The sequence below is a fragment of the Peromyscus californicus genome, unplaced genomic scaffold (genome assembly GCF_007827085.1).
Source record: "Peromyscus californicus insignis strain IS unplaced genomic scaffold, ASM782708v3 Scaffold_17__1_contigs__length_78620276, whole genome shotgun sequence".
NCBI classification, from domain to species: Eukaryota; Metazoa; Chordata; class Mammalia; order Rodentia; family Cricetidae; genus Peromyscus; species Peromyscus californicus.
Genome location: NW_026294469.1, coordinates 23,017,580 through 23,034,355, shown reverse-complemented (window position 1 = coordinate 23,034,355; position 16,776 = coordinate 23,017,580). Strand labels below are relative to the sequence as shown.

Below are 16,776 nucleotides of genomic sequence, written 5' to 3'. Positions count from 1 at the left end.
CGGCAGGCATCTTCCAGATGGCCCAGTGCACTCACTCAGGTTACCAGACTATCTCGGGTTCTTTTCTGATTGAGCTGAGCATGTGTCCAACTCACATACTTTCTGGTTAAAGGTACAGCTGTCTTTATTGCGCCCTTTTACTGTCCTTGGACCGAGGGTTACACTGACGGGGAAAGGGATGCCCCTGGCCAGTGATCTGGAAACGGGGAAGGGAGCCTGCCTCTTACTCCTCCTAAGGCAGCAGCAGCCTTTCTTTGTGACAAGTCCCTCAGTGGTGTCCACTGAGCCAGAGGGGCCTCCTGCTGTGCCAGATGCCTGAAAGGAGGCAGGATCTCCTTCCGGTTAGGCAGACTGGGTGCATGCTCAGGTTGTCCAGATGTGTTAGGGATTCAGCTGCTGTCTCCCTCAGGTCTTCCTGACTAAACTAGACATGCTTTGAAGTACAAGCCAGCTCCGAGCAGCATCTTAATAAAATTACCATTTGAGTCCTGTAGACACTTGTTTGTATAGTCAATAGCCATGAGTATCTGAGGGGAATCACCTCACGTGACTCACCTGAGTTGGGAAAAGCCAAGTCTGTCCACGAGGGACTTCCTTAGAGCCTCACATTGGGAGATGTTAGCTTCACGATCTCCACAGGAAGTGTCAGGACTAGGGTCTGTGGGACTGACCCATAGCCTCTTTAGGTGAGTTGGGCCCATCCCTCAGCTTTCCAGTGAGGCCAATATAGGTCAGTGGCTGTAGTTCTTTCAGGTGAGTTGGGCTCTTCTCCAGGCCTTTCAGCAAGGGCAGCATAGATGAACATTGCTCCTGGAACTGCTTATCTGTCCTCCATCATTTTCACAAATACTTTTTTACCCCCCAGTGTACTAGATATTTCTAAGTTTAATTTCTGGGGTGAAACCAACTTGCCTGGAAACATTTGAAATAATCCTTTATTTGTAGCCATAGTTGGGGTTAGCTAGGTCGCTTGTCCCAGGCTTCCTTTCTTCTGTGCCTTTTTTGGCTCGGTCTGTATGGAATGCACCACCTAACAAAATAAAGGTGTGCTTCAAGACTGAGAATGATCTCTGTGAAATAATCCTAGTACCCCTGGTGGAAATAATCTTACGTGCCTTGTCCATGTATCACACCAGTACAGTTCCTCTTTGTGACCTTGAAGGACTGACACCCTGACCGCCACACAAGCCTGCCTTTCTTGGAGGCAGTAAGGCTGTGATGTCTTGCTTTCCCCCCACTTTCGTCTGTGGGTAAGGTGCTGAATTCAGAAATGGGAAAGTTCCATCACTCAGAACTTTTAGACAGCCAGTAAAATAACTTGACATAGTTATTACATAGTGTGGAAGCAAACCCTAGCCTTCATTAACATGTTCTAATGGGACCTTGGAATGGAGCCTACCTCCATCTATAAGCCAGGCTGATCTCTGCTATAATGCCTAACCAGGACCTGGCACATCCCCAGTGATCAATACATGCCCCAATGCTTGTGGAATAAACAAATGAGTTAGTGTCATAGATACACGACAGTCTGGCATTTCTGGCCAGAACCAGGTGGCCTACTTCAGGGTTTATAACCATTAACAGCCTGACCCTGTGCAGAGTCGCAATCTCTCAGATTATTAATCTTGTGGTCCAGGAAACGAGATGAGTCTGGACAGATGATGCATTCATTGACCAAAGACTTGATCGCTGAACATTCTGGAATACTCTGTGTTAGGGAGGTGAAGGGAACAGTTAAGCCAGATCTAACCACCCTAGAAGCACAACTCTTAAATTCAATTCTGCACTCTCTTCTTTTATACCCCTTTAAGCAGAGAGGCACTACGTTAGCTCAGAATGCTGGATTTCTATGGTTTGCTGTTTCCGGGGAGAGTCCCAGACCTCATCCAGGGTGCTGGCTGTGGAGCACCATTATGCCCTCAGTTAACAGTGATGTGTTTCCAGCAGGCAACAGGGATCGCCTCTAGGTACTCTAATGGATGCAGTTGAGCAGAATCTGCTATGGCTTCACAAAGTGATGAAATCTCTTAAGACAAAATTATTACTGAGTATTTCTTTGGCCTGCTTCCTAAAACCGTTTGCCTTCAGGGTGTTATGATTATATAGCTGGAGGCATCTCAAAGCCCCGGTTCCAGAATGCTTGGTTCAGTGTCCATCCTAACTTTCATGGAGGACAGTACAAGAATAACTTGAATTTGAGATGGAGGAGAAGATGTAAGAGAGCGTGGCGGAAGAAAGGAAGGTCTGTTTGCTCCTTTTTGGCTGAAATTGGCGGTTGGAGACACTGATTGGAAAAGAAGGGAGAATAGCCAAATGGTTGCTGCCAATGAAAATACTGAATCAGAGCCTTCCCGATAGGTAGTTAAAACAGAGGGAGTCTCAGAAAGTGCAAAGAAGTGTTGGTGTGGCTGGCTGGCTCTAGCCCTTCAGCTCCTGAACTCAGATCACTATCACACACAACTGTCCTTTGATTACCGGGGCAGGTAACAGCCTTCCTGGTGGAACTGGGTTTGATACAATTCCAGCAGGGAAAAATACTACAGGCTGAGCAGGGAGAATTTTACAAAAGTTGTTTTGTTTAATATAGGCCCAGGCATTTTGAGGACACTTTTATTGGATAAAGTTGGTGTCTGCTAAAGGAAACCATTGTTTGGACAGGAAGGAGTTAGAAAGTAAGGGCGAACCCTGCTTCTTGGACATTCTCTATGAAGGAAAGACTATAGTCATAAGTTAGATGGCTAAAAGCAGTGGCAAACATGGCCCCAGTAAGTGTTTGGGATTAAGTACTCAGTACTTCCAGCACAGGAGAGTTTCCTACCCTTCACTAGGTCGTCCTTGTGAAAGTTACCCCAAGGCTTGGTGAGACCATACTCTGAAAATTTGTCAGACACTTGCTACGTGGCCATATTAGCATGTGTGGGATTGGCAGCATATGACTGAATATTCCCCCTAATGCGCTGTAGGAACTCAGTTTAACCAGATGAGAGAGAGAACAGGTATAGGGCATACAGCCATGGTTCAAAGTCATGAACGTCAGAGGGTTTCAGATGTTGTATGATTAAGATAATTAGAACTCGAACAGATGAATTATATTAACCAGCACACTGCTTTCTTGAACAGACTTTCTTTGATTTGTGGCTTGTAATTTTGTGTGTGTGTGTGTGTGTGTGTGTGTGTGTGTGTGTGTGTATGTATGTATGTATGTGTTGCTCACCCTTGCATGTACATGTAGAGGCTAGAAGTTGATGTCCACTGTCTTCTTCAGCTGCTCTCCACCTTGTTTTTTGAAACCAGATTCCTTACTAAACATGGAACTTGCCATTTCAGAGAGACTGACCAGCGAGCCCTTGACTCAAGCTGTCTCCTCCAGCACTGAGGTTACAGACATGTGCTGCCACACTCAGATTTTACATGAGTACTGGGAATGCAAAGTGTGGTCTTCGTGGTTGTGTCAAAGCATTTTTTCTACAGAAACATCTCCTTAGCACCCCATCCCCAAAAAAGCCTTTAGGAAAATTGTGTTTGCTTCTTTGATGGTCCCAGTCCAAATCAATGGGACATTACTTATTGATTTAAAAAAAAAATGTGCATTCTGCTTTTGCAAAGTGCCCACCACATACCCTCTACTTCACAGGAAGTAAGGACTTTGTAATATTTTTTTTCATGGATTGATTGGGCAATTGAAATTCCATACTTAGCCAGTTAGTTAATACAGAATCAACATATCTGCTTATATCTTTAAGCCCTCTGTCTTCATACATGTGTATCTGGATTATCTGGATTTGATTTCTTCCAAAGCCCCAATGATCTGTACCAGGTCAAGTCTCCGAGCTTGGCTCTCTTGTAGAGTTGGGTCTAACTACACATCATCCAGTGCTTTGGCCTGGCAGTTTGCTGAGTTCTTGATAATAGAATCTTAAATTCTTCAGATCTTGTTATCCTGGTCTGGGAGCCAGGTCTCCACATGCTGTTATTTCATCTTTACGGAGTCTCTCCTACCCCAACCCCTTTTTCCTGAGGATTATTTTTTAAGCTTTAATTTTATTATATGAGGCTTGGTTATCTACACTGTCAAAATCAATTTAATCAGAGGTTCGGTTAAATTTATTCTTTGGCCTCATAGAAGCAACTTATTTGATAATGTGAATTTTTACTAAAATCACCAGCTGTTCTTATAACTTTAGTTATGGTTGAATGTAGTCTTCCATGTGGTCTGAGCATGAAGTAGGACACATTTTATTGCTTGTTATTTGGAGTCTTTAGACCATGACTACCTAGTAATTGGCTTGTTACCCCTTCTCCATCTCTTCATTAGCCTGTCTTTAGAACTGTCTGGATTTCTGCTACATTAATTAAAACTTTCCAAATTAAATCATGTTAAATCTATTTTCTTTCTGAATTTCTAATTTCTAGTAGCTTGCTCACTGCCTCTCTGCTCTAATTAGTGTTTATTTTCTTCCTTTTTAGTCAAGATCACATTATATTTTATGCAATGCATGGTTTGTCTCCACATATCATTGCTAAAGAGAAGACTCAAATTCTCTTAGCAGTGTGTTTTGAAGTTGGCTAGAATTTTGAAAAGCAAAGGTACAGTGAACAGGATTTCCAGTATCTTCCATGAAGGAGAACAGTGAGCAGAATTTGAAGGGCCTTCGGAGGCCATCTGAGGAGGAGCTGTTGGAGAGTTCATTTGGGGGTCATAATAAAACAATGTGCTTTCTCGGCAAATGGGCCTTGTCATTTGCTGCAGCAATTGCTAGATACATTTGTGCTGTGTTGATCATTTCCTTCCAGGGAAGTTGAAATAGAGGAAGGGAGGGAGGGAGGGGGAAGGATGGAGATGAAAACTGATAAACGGAGACTGCCAGTGTTTCTTCTGTTGGGTTCAGTAACATCCAAAATCTTAATGTCGCCATGTTGAAGTTTCTGCTCACCTAGTAGACTTCCACAGCAGCAGTGGTAATACTTGAGCACTGTGGAACAAATCCTGTGTCCTCGAAGACTGCTTTTTTTTTTTCCTTAAGGTTAGTTCTATTTGAAGGAGTGACTATTTACTGGAAATAGGTTTTAGAACAACAAATAATTTGAGAAAATTACTTTCGACGGTGAGTATCAGAAATGTATCTACATTTCATCTCCAGGGCACTAAGAGGGGGTGATCAGCACTCTTTGGGGTTGGAAGCAGGCCTCTCCATTCTCTGGAGGGCCTCGGGGAGACAATCCAGGTGGCTCCAGGGAAGGCACACAGTGTCAGTAGTGACCACTGAGTCTGTAAAGACAGAGGCAGTCTGTCTTCTCCATGTCTTGACTGTGTGACCCTGGGAAAGACCCCCCAACTCTCCCTCAGTATCTTCACCTATAGAATGGTAAGTGAGAGGAGAATGGTCCCGGGAACACCCGCCGGTGTGCTGGGCTCTGGTGCGAGGACTGTGTATCGGCTCATTTCATCCTTATAGGAAAATTGTGGGGATTAAATTACTGCCCAGGGCTAAGGGTGAAACTTTGTGGTGGAATGCTGGCCTGATGTGCATAAGGTACTGGGTTCCCTCCCCAGTACTACTAAATGCATACATAAATCCACATGCCTACAACTGTTTTTCTAAAAGCACACATGTAAATTGGGGTATGTAGCGCAATGATAGAGTAAACACTTAGCCCTGGGCTCATCTTCTGCAAGGGGGAAGGGAGGTTAAACAAACCAACCCTAGGCATTATGATGGACTCTATGACACCTTACTACATGTGACTGTGGGTCCATGAATTTATACATTCAGTCCCTGTGCGTTCCCACAACACCCATTAGTCTCCTCTCTTGGAGAAGTAGACTTTTGATGTTTGGTTAACAGTGGAATGAAAACTCAGGATGGGGACTAGAATAGAAGGTTGGTGAATAAAGTCAAGGTTTATGATGATGCTCTAAGTTTAAACAGGGGTTTCATGGTGGTTAGAATACAGGTGGGATCTTGGTCAGGCACTTTCCCTTCGAACTTGCAGTCTCCTTTACAGTCGGTTTCACAACTCTTCAAAGCATTGTTTCTTTCTTGATGCCTTGCTCTGAAACACCCTTTCCACGTGGGGTAGAGGTCCTCCTCTGGTCCTCCGCCTTCCAGGACTCTTCAGCAGACAGTGCCTTCAGCCTTCAGTCCTTGCTTCACCCAGTGGTTGGAAACCGGGCAGTGTCCCGAGCCATAACACATCCGTTCCCAGCTTCTGTCATCTCTCTTGTCCATCTAGACATGTGCTGGTTTGTCCTGAGGTCAGGCTATGGGAAACTGCTTAGTGGCTGGCCTCTTTCGACCAGAACTCCTATAGGATGTACATGCAGATCCGTAGACACTGCTCCTTTTCTCGAGAAGGCCAGGCTTCTCATAAGCTGTGTCTTCTTACAGAGAAATGACTTTCCCTCCAGACCTGGTTATGAGGCTGTGAGGGTCCCTCAGTCTACAATGACAAGCACCTATGAGATGATGTTTGCCCAGTGCCAGGGTGGCTGTGGCTATGGCTGCCCAACCAAAGACACTGGGCTGGTGGAAAGAGTGACTATTGCCTTTTGGAATGAACACTTGTGGAGGAAATGCAGGTTTTTCTGGAAAGCTTCTTCTGAGGTCTTTTACAAAAGTCAACCGGATGAATGCTCTGGAATGTCTTCAGACCTTCAGGGCAGCAGTCTGTCATCCGCCCAGACCAGGGAAATCCAGCATTCGCTGTCTAGATTATTAAGTATCTCACTAGTCTTTGACTGAAGGCTTTAACAAAAGAAATACAGTTTTAAGCAATTGCAAGTTTTTTTAATAATAAAGTTTATAAAATTTAAAATGTTAAAAAAAATTTAAGTCTGGAGTTTCCTGCTAGCCTTGGGATGTAAGGATCTCTGAGGTGCTGGACTTAGAGGCTGGGAAGAGAACAGCCTCGCAACTCCAGGGGGAGAGAGTGCTGACTGAGGTTTAGAGCTGTACTTGGGCACACTGCACACAAATCACAACGAACAGCCCAGTGTTCTCTTCCTCGATGGACCCTCAGTGTTGGAGAAATCTCACAAGACGCCATGTTTCTCCTTTCTTACTGACAAATGCAAGCAAATCCATCCAGTGGGATAAGGTGGTCCAGACTTAGAATTCAGATGTGTTAAGTAAATATTTACTCTGGTTCTACTCCAGGGAGGTAAAAGATCTTAATAACATATTTGTTGGAGTCATAGGGGTAAAGAAAAGCTTATGCTGTGCTTACACGCCTCAAGGGCTTTTTGGCTGTAGCTTAACATAGACCCAGTTTTCCTCTTCTATTCTCTTTCTCATTTGGTTTTTTGTTTGTTTGTTTGTTTTTTTCCTTTACTGAAAAGACAAATCTACTGTGGTCTCTGCTTTAAAACAATTTACTTACATTTGTTTGATTAATTAATTAATTTGTGTGTGTGCCCATGCACACATGCACATACGTGTGCACGTGTACCATAGGACAGTTGTGCCAGCCAGAGGACAGGAGCCAGCTCAGACTCAGGCCATCAGCCTTGGCCGCAAGCCTTATTCGCTGAGGCATCTCGCCACCGCCACCCAACTCTACTTTTTTGTCGATCGGCTGCAGCTACATAACTTCAGAATTTCAAAAGCTTCCTTAACTTTTGGCTCTTTGTTTGGAAAGTCTCTTCTGAGACGCGACGAGCTGTTTTCCAAAGCTTTAGTCTTGTGCTTTCTCTCGTGGTTTACTTTGAGCGGTTACCAGCTGTTTAGACTTTGTTTTGTCTTCATTACGGAGAAGTCACCCATTAAAGTCCAGATTTGAAGCACGGAGCTTACTTCCTCGAGTCTAGACCACACTTGGCTCTGATTCCTGTACCAGACTGACCTCCAGTCCCAGGGAGGTGTCTTGGCAGAAAACTGAGAATCCCTCGATGCATGCTCTCTGTTTTGGGTGTCTGTAGTCTTAGATGGATTTCATTGTGCTAAGCAAGTTCCTATCGGGCAGGAATGAGGCTGGGATAAAGGGCAGTTGTAAGTGTTTGCAGGTGACCTCAGTGTTACTCTGCTTTATCAAGCCAGCGCACTATACCTGGACTTGACCTGTGCCCCATCAAAGCTTAGAAAATTCACATAATCAATGGGTTCGTACAGTAGTGTAAAAGAAAAGCCAGACACAGTTGTTAACCTTTTGTGGCTTGTTTCTGCCTTTGTTTGTTGCTACCCTTGAAAGTCTTTGCTGTTGTTCTTAGAAGACAAAAATCTAAAAGTCGGCAGCCAAACAGAATATTACATTGTGGAACAGAGGGGCTGTGAAAGCTCCTTGTGCTGACGATTAATTTCACATGTAAACACTTTCATTTGGTTGCCAGCAAGGAGCTTTTCATTTCCTTTCTCTGCCTAGTTGAAGTCTAGAAATAAAATTCCACAGCTGTTGGGTTCCCACGTATTCATCAGCGGCCTCTCATGGCGGCTTTACAATGAGCAGAAAGAGTTCAGAGGATTCTACTATTAAAGTCCACACAGCTTGTTGCAAGTGCTCTGACTGTGCCAGCAAAGAATTACCAGTCTTTGGATTGTCCGACACATAATGTGAAGTGGTCACACAATCTGCTACAGAATATGAAGTCAGACAGGAACATATTCTCGGCCCATCAGAGGAACACACACCTAGGGTCGAGCTGATACCAATGGGTATGACCAAGTTGGGAGCCATCCTGATCTTTATTTTGAGGTACAATTTTCTTCCCCCACCCCACTTTCTCCGTGTTAGGGACTTGTCAAACCATGGGGACTCTGGGAGTGTCTGCAGAGCTGCAGGGGCCAGCCATTCCTTCTTGGCAGGAAAACCCATAATGTTTTCTCTCTAATTACTCATTGTTCTAACAGCCAGTATGTGAAGGGGTGTGTGTGTGTGTGTGTTTCAGTTAGTTCCCATCACAGTGTTTGCCAGCTTAGGCACTAACACCTTTATTCCGCTTTCTGAAGTTTGCGAGGATTCTGTCCATCATTTGGGTGGCCCGGTGTTTCCCATGCTTTCCTTTCTATCTTTTATGGCAATGGATTTCTCCCCATGTGCTTTCCCCTGAGGAAGCTGTGTCTAGGTTATGCAGGCCTCTAAGACCAGGGCTCTAGAGAGCCAGCACAATGCATCATTTTGGGGGCACCATTTGGTCTTTGGTGCGATGCTGCTTAGGGAAAAATGGTCTTTCTTCCTCATTTATGGTTTCAGTTTACATCCTTCCCGCTTGCGACCAGCAACACTTGGGACTCAGTGGCTTTTGAGGAAGATTCGTAATTGCGCCACTTCAGAGGATTTTTACCAAAATGAGGTGTAATTATAGGACGAGGCTTCACAACCTCCTGACCAATTAGGCATAGTAGAACATGTACATACATAGGCATACACTGTTTAATTGGCAGCTAAATTATGAAATATACCCCTTTGCTATACAAAGAGTTAATTATGGAGGTTGGCCACCTGCTACCCTACTCTGTTTCCTTAATGGCAAGGGGTGGGCATCTATCTTTTTAAGTCTGAAGCAGGCCATCCTTGAAACACAATGGACCCCTCTAAGGGTAAAAAAATACTGCATTACAGTTATGGTCATTAACAGCTAAGCCATGCAGCAGTCTTTACTTCAGATTTCTGTGAAGGTTTGTTAAACAACTGAGTAAGTGGTGTTTAGCTATGTGGCGTATATTTGCTCAGAGTAAAGATATAATGCTGCCTTTGCTGGCTATTATCTCAGAACGGTCTTCTCAAGGAAATGTTGATAAAGGCAGCAAACAAATAGGGAAATTTTAGAAGCCTCTAAATTACCAGCTGATAATACATAGAAATCAAATTCTGCTGTGGAATAATGGGCATGATAGGAAATAGGACAAAGGACTTTTCCGTTCCCCTAAACGTGGACCACGAGACTACTGGAAAAAAAATAAAAATAAAAAACAAAAACCAGCAAGCTTTCAAATGAAAAGCTTGAAAGAATTTAGGCAGTGTTCTAGGTTACATTTTTTTTTTCTTTTGAAACATGGAAAGACTGGTCTTTGATTCCCCCTCCAGCACACACACACACACACACACACACACACACACACACACACACACACACACATTTTTCTAATTTACAGTACTAGTTCTTAGTTATAATTCCTACCAGATAGCAAACTGCTTTCAAGCTTATGACCTAGAGGTTGAAAAATTGAAGTTTTTTTTTTTATTATGGACTTGACAGTAAAGGAGTCTTCAAAGAAAGAAGAAAAGAGGGAGAGAAGGAAGGAAGGAAGGAAGGAAGGAAGGAAGGAAGGAAGGAAGGAAGGAAGGTGAGCTTTTTATTCTCAGGGTGTATGCTGTGCTGGGATATTTAAACTTAAGGCCCAGCAATCAAATACTTTAGAGAATAAGAAATGATAAATTTTCATCATAAGCCATATTTCAATGTATATCATAGATTTAAACATATTAAGACACCTTTATACAATCCTGTTGTTCCTAATCTAATCATCAGTGAGGTGGGAAAAGGTACATTAATTAGTACTTTGTGGGAAAAGGTACATTAATTAGTATGCTCAGAGACAAATAAGAACATACTTTCAGGCAAAATCGAGTAAATGCTAAATTCTTCCTTCTCTATATTTTTGGAGTGAACGCTCATATTTTTGTAGTTCTTGAAAATACAGCTTGTATCCCTGGGTCCCTATTTGAATTCTAAGAGAGTAATATTCTGGAAGAATTTGATGGAAAATGCTGTTGATTTTTCTACACGGAAGACAGTGTTGAAAGACTCCGTGCTTCTCTTGTGATGATCAAGGCACACTTTGTTTTACTGGTTTCATAAAACAGTTTTAGGGTATTTTTGTGTACATTATCCAGAACGTTGGAGTTTCTGAGATACAAGCCACTGTCCCTCAAAGTAAGAACTCAATAAGGAGTGAGAAAGAATGTTACTTTAGTTTTCACGAAAAAACATGAACTTGAATTCAGAAAAGCAAGCACAGGTAGAGTCACGTGTATAGTTGTGCTGCAGGAGCCGATTGGTACCAAGGAGAAGGAGAGGCTTTGACCCAGGGTCCATACAGGGTCCAGGTGGGTCCATAGCATTCCTGTTGTCGGAGTCCCATCAGCATTTGCAGGCCTTCACCGTGAGTCATTTCCAGCTCCTAATATTCCCAACAGTGAGAAAGCCAGGCGGGGTCCAGCAGCCTGTGTGACACTGTGTTGGGTCCTGAGAGCCACAGTGGTGGGCACAGGGGCGTCTTGCCCGCTTGGAGCACGTGACCATCAGTCTGTTCCTGGATTTGCGTCTAAGCGTAACTATCTTCCCAGAACTCCTTACTGCCGAGCAGCCCCTCTCCTGCCAGAAGTTCTGAATGTTATACCAAATGTTGGTTTTGCTTGTTCTAGCTGACGCAGGCTCTGTTGCTTTGATATGCTAAATGCTAAAGCAGTGGGACTTGGTTAAAATGGAATATCCCCAGAGAAGCACACAATCACAAATGTCATTTCTTGACTTTGCCTTTGCTTCCCGAGGAAACCATTTCTCACTATTTGATATATATATATATATATATATATTTTTTTTTTTTAACTGTAGTGAGCATGTTGAAAAGTGATCACTCACTGAGGTCAATTTCTATTAAGTGAACTTATTCCTGATTTCAGTTTGGGGTCAAACTGGGATGTCAGGCTAAACTGGGATCTTATGTGCTATGATTTTTGTTACATGTCTTGAAACAAAAAAAAAAAAGGCTTATTTATTTTAAATTGTAATTTTATTCCCTCTTTTCTGGCTAGAGAGAGCGCCAAGACGGGCTGCCTGTCCCAAACAAGGCAGATGGTGTCATTCTTTAAGAAGGAGCTGGGCAGAGGAGGGAAAGATCTGTGAAAGGAAAGTGGGGAGACTTGAGGGAAGCACATGTCTCAGAAAGGAGCTGCACTCCAAGGGGAGGAAATGGTTCTCACAGGATGAGCCCTCAAGTCTTTGAGAGCCAAAAGTGGGTGGTAGCTGTGGGCTGGTATTGTTTTGAGAGAGGGCTGGTAGAGAGTAGACATGTTGCTTTAGGGGAAATGTGAGACACCAGCATACTGGGAAGAAGAGAGCTGAGATCTAGGAACTAATGTGAGTTGCAGTCTTGACCCAGGATGTGTTACTTTGGGCAAGTTGTCCTGACCTTTATGAGTTTTCCTTTTTCCCCTGTGTAATTAAAATATTCCTATTCATAGGCCTACTGCCGGGCTCGATTAAATAGTGTATGCGGTTACTTTGTGAGCCGTGGCTATGATGTGTCATAAACACTGATAGAACAGCAAAAACAGTTACTATTATGTTATCCCAAAGAATGAACACATGAGCCATCCACGTTTCCTGCTTCAGACCCCCAACCAACTAGCTTGATTGAGACACACAAAATATTAACCACTAATTCAACAATTAGTACTTCCAGAACTGAAAGTGACTCCTGAGTCTCTTCGTTAACCTGCTAATGAGATATGCTTCTTAGTTACTGTACAGGAGGCTTATTTACAAAACTTAGGTCTGGAAGGCGTCTCCTCTAATTTCATCCCTCTCTTCAGGCAGTACGGTATCAAATGTGAATTAGTTCTGACAGATGGCTGTTGGATTCTGTTTCTAAATTCTTTTAAAGAAGATTTCACAGTTTTCCACTCTAAATTCATTTAGTAATTTAACGATTCTTGTGCCAAGTTCTTTCTTATAGCTGACCTAAATCTGCAATTTGTAGTTTTAAGCCTCCGCCGCCCCGCCCCACCCTACTCCCTCCATCTTGCTTTCTGGAAATAGAGAACAGCTGGTCAGCAGCCTTATGCTAATAACCCTTTGTATATTTAAAGAAGACTTGCTCAGCTTGCCTCCCTCCCTCTACCCCCGCCCACCCTCAGAATTCATCAACTCTTATTATCTGAATCATTCATTGCGCAGCTGCCCAGCTCCCTGCCCCTCTCTCAGATACTAGGCTGCTTCGGGGGAGCTGAATACAGTGTGGTGTGAGTGGCCACATGGAGCTGGAGAGAATAGAAGACATCTCTGCCCTCCTCCGATTCTTCAACCTTCTGATAAATGAAGGATAATTCCTAACAGTGTTGATCACCGCCCGAATAGTTATGTCATAAACATTGAGGCTTGCAAGGCTACTTATGGAATGTAAGATGCTTTGAAAGCTCTCTATGGCCCCTTAGTGCACCCTGCCATACATGCCGTTCAACTGCCACTTTGCCTGCTGTAGCTAACGTTGATTGATATCTCTGCTCTGTTGGACTCCATCTTGGAAGACTAGCCAAAGCTCTCCTGCGTGCAAGTGCATATTGGGAAAACGTAATGAATTTCCTGGTGCTCTGAGCAGACAGTGCGGGGGGGGGGGGGGGGGGGGGGGGGAGCGAGGAGGGGGCAAGAGGACAGCTTAGAATCTAGAATCATCATTGAGAACTGAGCTTGTGGGGGTGAGGCCATGTGGTTTCAGGATGGACCTTGTGATTTGAATGTGTGTGCTTTTATGTCTCCATAGGTTTACTACCCAGAACTTTTGGTCTGGGTCAGCCAAGAGCCATTTCCATACAAGGAAATGGAGGGAAGTCTTACTAAGGTAAGAGCCCCAGCTGCTGTCGGTGAACCCCGTTTTCAAGTTTGAAGCATAAACACACACAAAGAAATAGATCAGGCTTACTTCCTTTCATCTTAATGTCCATTGTACACTCCCAGAATCATCCATTAATATGATTCTATGCTGGTCTTGGAAATAACATACTTTTAAAAACATAACCTACAAGGTAAGTCACCAGTTTTCCCTGTCCATACTTTGGACTACAGTAAATATCAGTTTGACCTTCAATGGAAGGATTGTGATTCTTAGCACTGATCGGATAGTTTCACGAGAAAGAAAAAAATCCATTGCAGATAAGACTTCCATTCAGCAGTTTCTTAGGGCTGGGAGGCGTGGCTCAATGGTTAAGAGTTCTGCTGCTCTTCCAGAGGGTAAGGGTTTGATTCCCAGCATCTACATGGTGGCTCACAACTGTCTTTAACTCCAGTTTCAGGGGACCCAATGCCCACTTCTGGCCTCGTGGGCACTATATGCTCATAGTACACAGACATGTTGCAGGCCAAAGACCCATACACATACAATATTATTCCACCCCACCCCACCCCAAAATCAAAGTTTCATGTCATTGAGCAATGGTACCACCCCAGATGTAACATTGCTGTCATTTTCCTGTATGAGATGACCTAATTTACACTAAATGGTTTAGGCAGTTCCCATTATTGACAGAATTTTTAGAAATCATAGTCCTGTCATCTGGCAGTTGACATGGAAAGAAAACAATTCTAAGTCATTTTTAGACTTTCAGAGACTTTCTGAAGGTCAGGTTGAAACTTTTGGCAGAAATGTAGATGGATGAAGTTTTATGGGACCTGATGGAACTCAACTTGTGCTAGCCTTGTTGAGCTGGAATAGAAAAGAACTGAAGTACAGAACTCATCCGCACCCCACAACTCCATCACCACCACATACAGCAGTAGCAATCTAACCATTCAACACCACCATCACCCCCTCCTCTTCCTCCTCATTACTACTATTATTTATTATTATTGTGGTTGCTGTTGTTGTTTTGATGGTGCTAGAGGTAGAACCCATGCTAGGTACATATTCTGCCACTGGCTACATGCCTCACCCTTTAAAATTATTTCTACGTATACATGTGTTTTTTTGTCCTTAGATATTCTTTTCTGGGCCAAATCAGGGCATAATTCCCCTGAAGCAGCTGAGAGTGAAAAAGAAAGCAGTATAATTAATTCTTGTCTTAATCAGTTCTCCCCATAGTACCCTTTGATGCTGGCAATATCAGCCAAGTGGGAGGGTCCTCAGTGAGGTGTGAGGTCAGTGGTGCGTCCCTTCACTCTGTGCCTCCGCCAAAGCATGCCCTAGGGTGGGCACTGTTGGTAGTCGGAGCCACACCCTCGGCTCTTTTGTTACTTCTTCTCTAAATGTGCAGTGGTATTTTAAGCCTAATACACTTGTCCTTTGTCCAGAAGGAAACTTCTGGAAAAGCACACCTTTGCATACCTGCATGAAAGATAATCTCAATTTACTTGGTCCAAAGCACATTACTTAGTAACTGGGACTGAGCCAGCAGTCATTGGAAGGAACTCCATCCATCTGGAGGTGGCTTCCGGCAAAGCAGGCCCGCTGTGGACACCGAGCATCTCTGCTTGCCCTCCACCCTCAGCCTTGTAGATTACTCAGGGCCCTCTGCCTCACAAGAATCATTGTGTGTGTGTGTGTGTGGATGATGGAGAAACTGTTCGACCTCAACTATCCTAAGGCCTGACTGATGGGGAAAAGGTGTGCTGGACACAGACAGTTCTTTACAACAGAATGGCAGGAGTCAAGGAAGAGGATTGTAATCTAGTAAATCCAGGCTCCAGAGAGGAGGTGCAGAGAGCCCATCTCTTTGGGCGTTCCTCCCCTTGAAGGCGTTTTAGTTTATTGGCCCTCAAGGACTTTCAGTAGCATGCCTCTGCATGACCTACTGATGGTCTTCTGTCATGCGGTTACTTGGGTGTCTCCCCTAGAACAAGTTAATTAAGGGCAGACTGGGTCGGGACTGTTTCGGTTTCTGTTTCTCTCTGTAGGTTCAAAATCCAATAATGAGTGCAAGCATTCAGAACCATAACGAGTGACGAAGTGCCTGAGGGAGACAAAGTCACGCTAGTGCTAATTCAGATCTGAAATACTCTTCCCTAGCTCTCAGTTTTCATTTTATAGTGTGTTTTCAATGGAGGTCAAAGGTTAGTGGTACTGAGTCTCATAAAGCAAGACACAGCAGTGTGCTGACCTTGGAACGTTTTCAAGGCTGCACTAACTGGTCAGATGAGGTGGCGGCATTACTTGGAAAATATCAATGGATTTCTTTTTTTCATTTGTGGGTTGTATACTAAATTTCAAAGTTGAAGTTGTTCTCACAACTACTAATTTTTACACACTATTATTGAGTGCCCCAATAATATGCTTTGAGGAATTTTATTTAGACCCTTAATGGTGTGTGAAGAATTATATTTTTCTGGCTATTTACTGATACCAAAACACCATCACAACCTAGACCGGATTGTTAAGGGGCACATTGTGTGGGTTTCACGTAGGGAAATTTCATGTGGAAATGCTTTCAAAGTTGTAGGCACACTGGGTGTCACATGCAGTAGATGTTGTTTCTTCAGCTTCAGTGATCTACCCTGAGGCTACTGGAAATTGTACTCAGCTTCAGGTTATTTGGAAGTTCCTGCCTCCCAAATTCATCCTCAACATAGATTCAAGTGTGATAATTTACAAGTCACAAAATCAGAATATCACTTCAATCCAAGCACTTCTATCCAGACAACTTCATTGAAACTTTCTTGTTAGAACCTATAACCTGAGAAAAAAGAAAAAAAGAAAAAGGAGAAAAGAAATACTTAAAACCCACAAAGGCTATTTCCTCCCTAAGAAAACACCAATAAGTAATGGTTTAATTAAGAGAGACCTTTGTCTTCACTGTGAGGGTGTCTGGATGGGGCATGCCGTCTTTCTCTTTGAATGAATGAAGTTTTTTGTGTCAGTTGTTCAGTGGGCCCTGCTGTCCTGCTCTCTTTGCTGCTCGGTTCTGGTGGAGGCTGCGCTTCCCCGTCAGCCTCGCCTGTGTGTCAGCCGAAGAGGCACAGTGGTGGTCCTCAGCCATCCGTCGGGCCCATCATCTCAGTCATCAGCTCTGTAAGGAGAGATGAGTTCTAGGCTGCCTGAATCTCACCAGCCTCTGGATGTAGTTTCCCAC

At 43.7% G+C, this 16,776-nt stretch overlaps 1 protein-coding gene across 2 annotated transcripts in view; it reads left to right on the top strand.

Annotated features, from left to right (window-relative positions):
• Window positions 1–16,776, top strand: part of Nrep (neuronal regeneration related protein) — a 28,005-nt gene that overhangs the window by 8,624 nt on the left and 2,605 nt on the right. For both annotated transcript variants that reach the window (XM_052741812.1, XM_052741811.1), the window contains one exon: window positions 13,479–13,556. In XM_052741812.1, the coding sequence (XP_052597772.1) occupies window positions 13,479–13,556 (78 nt within the window). The remainder of the gene's footprint in view (window positions 1–13,478; window positions 13,557–16,776) is intronic.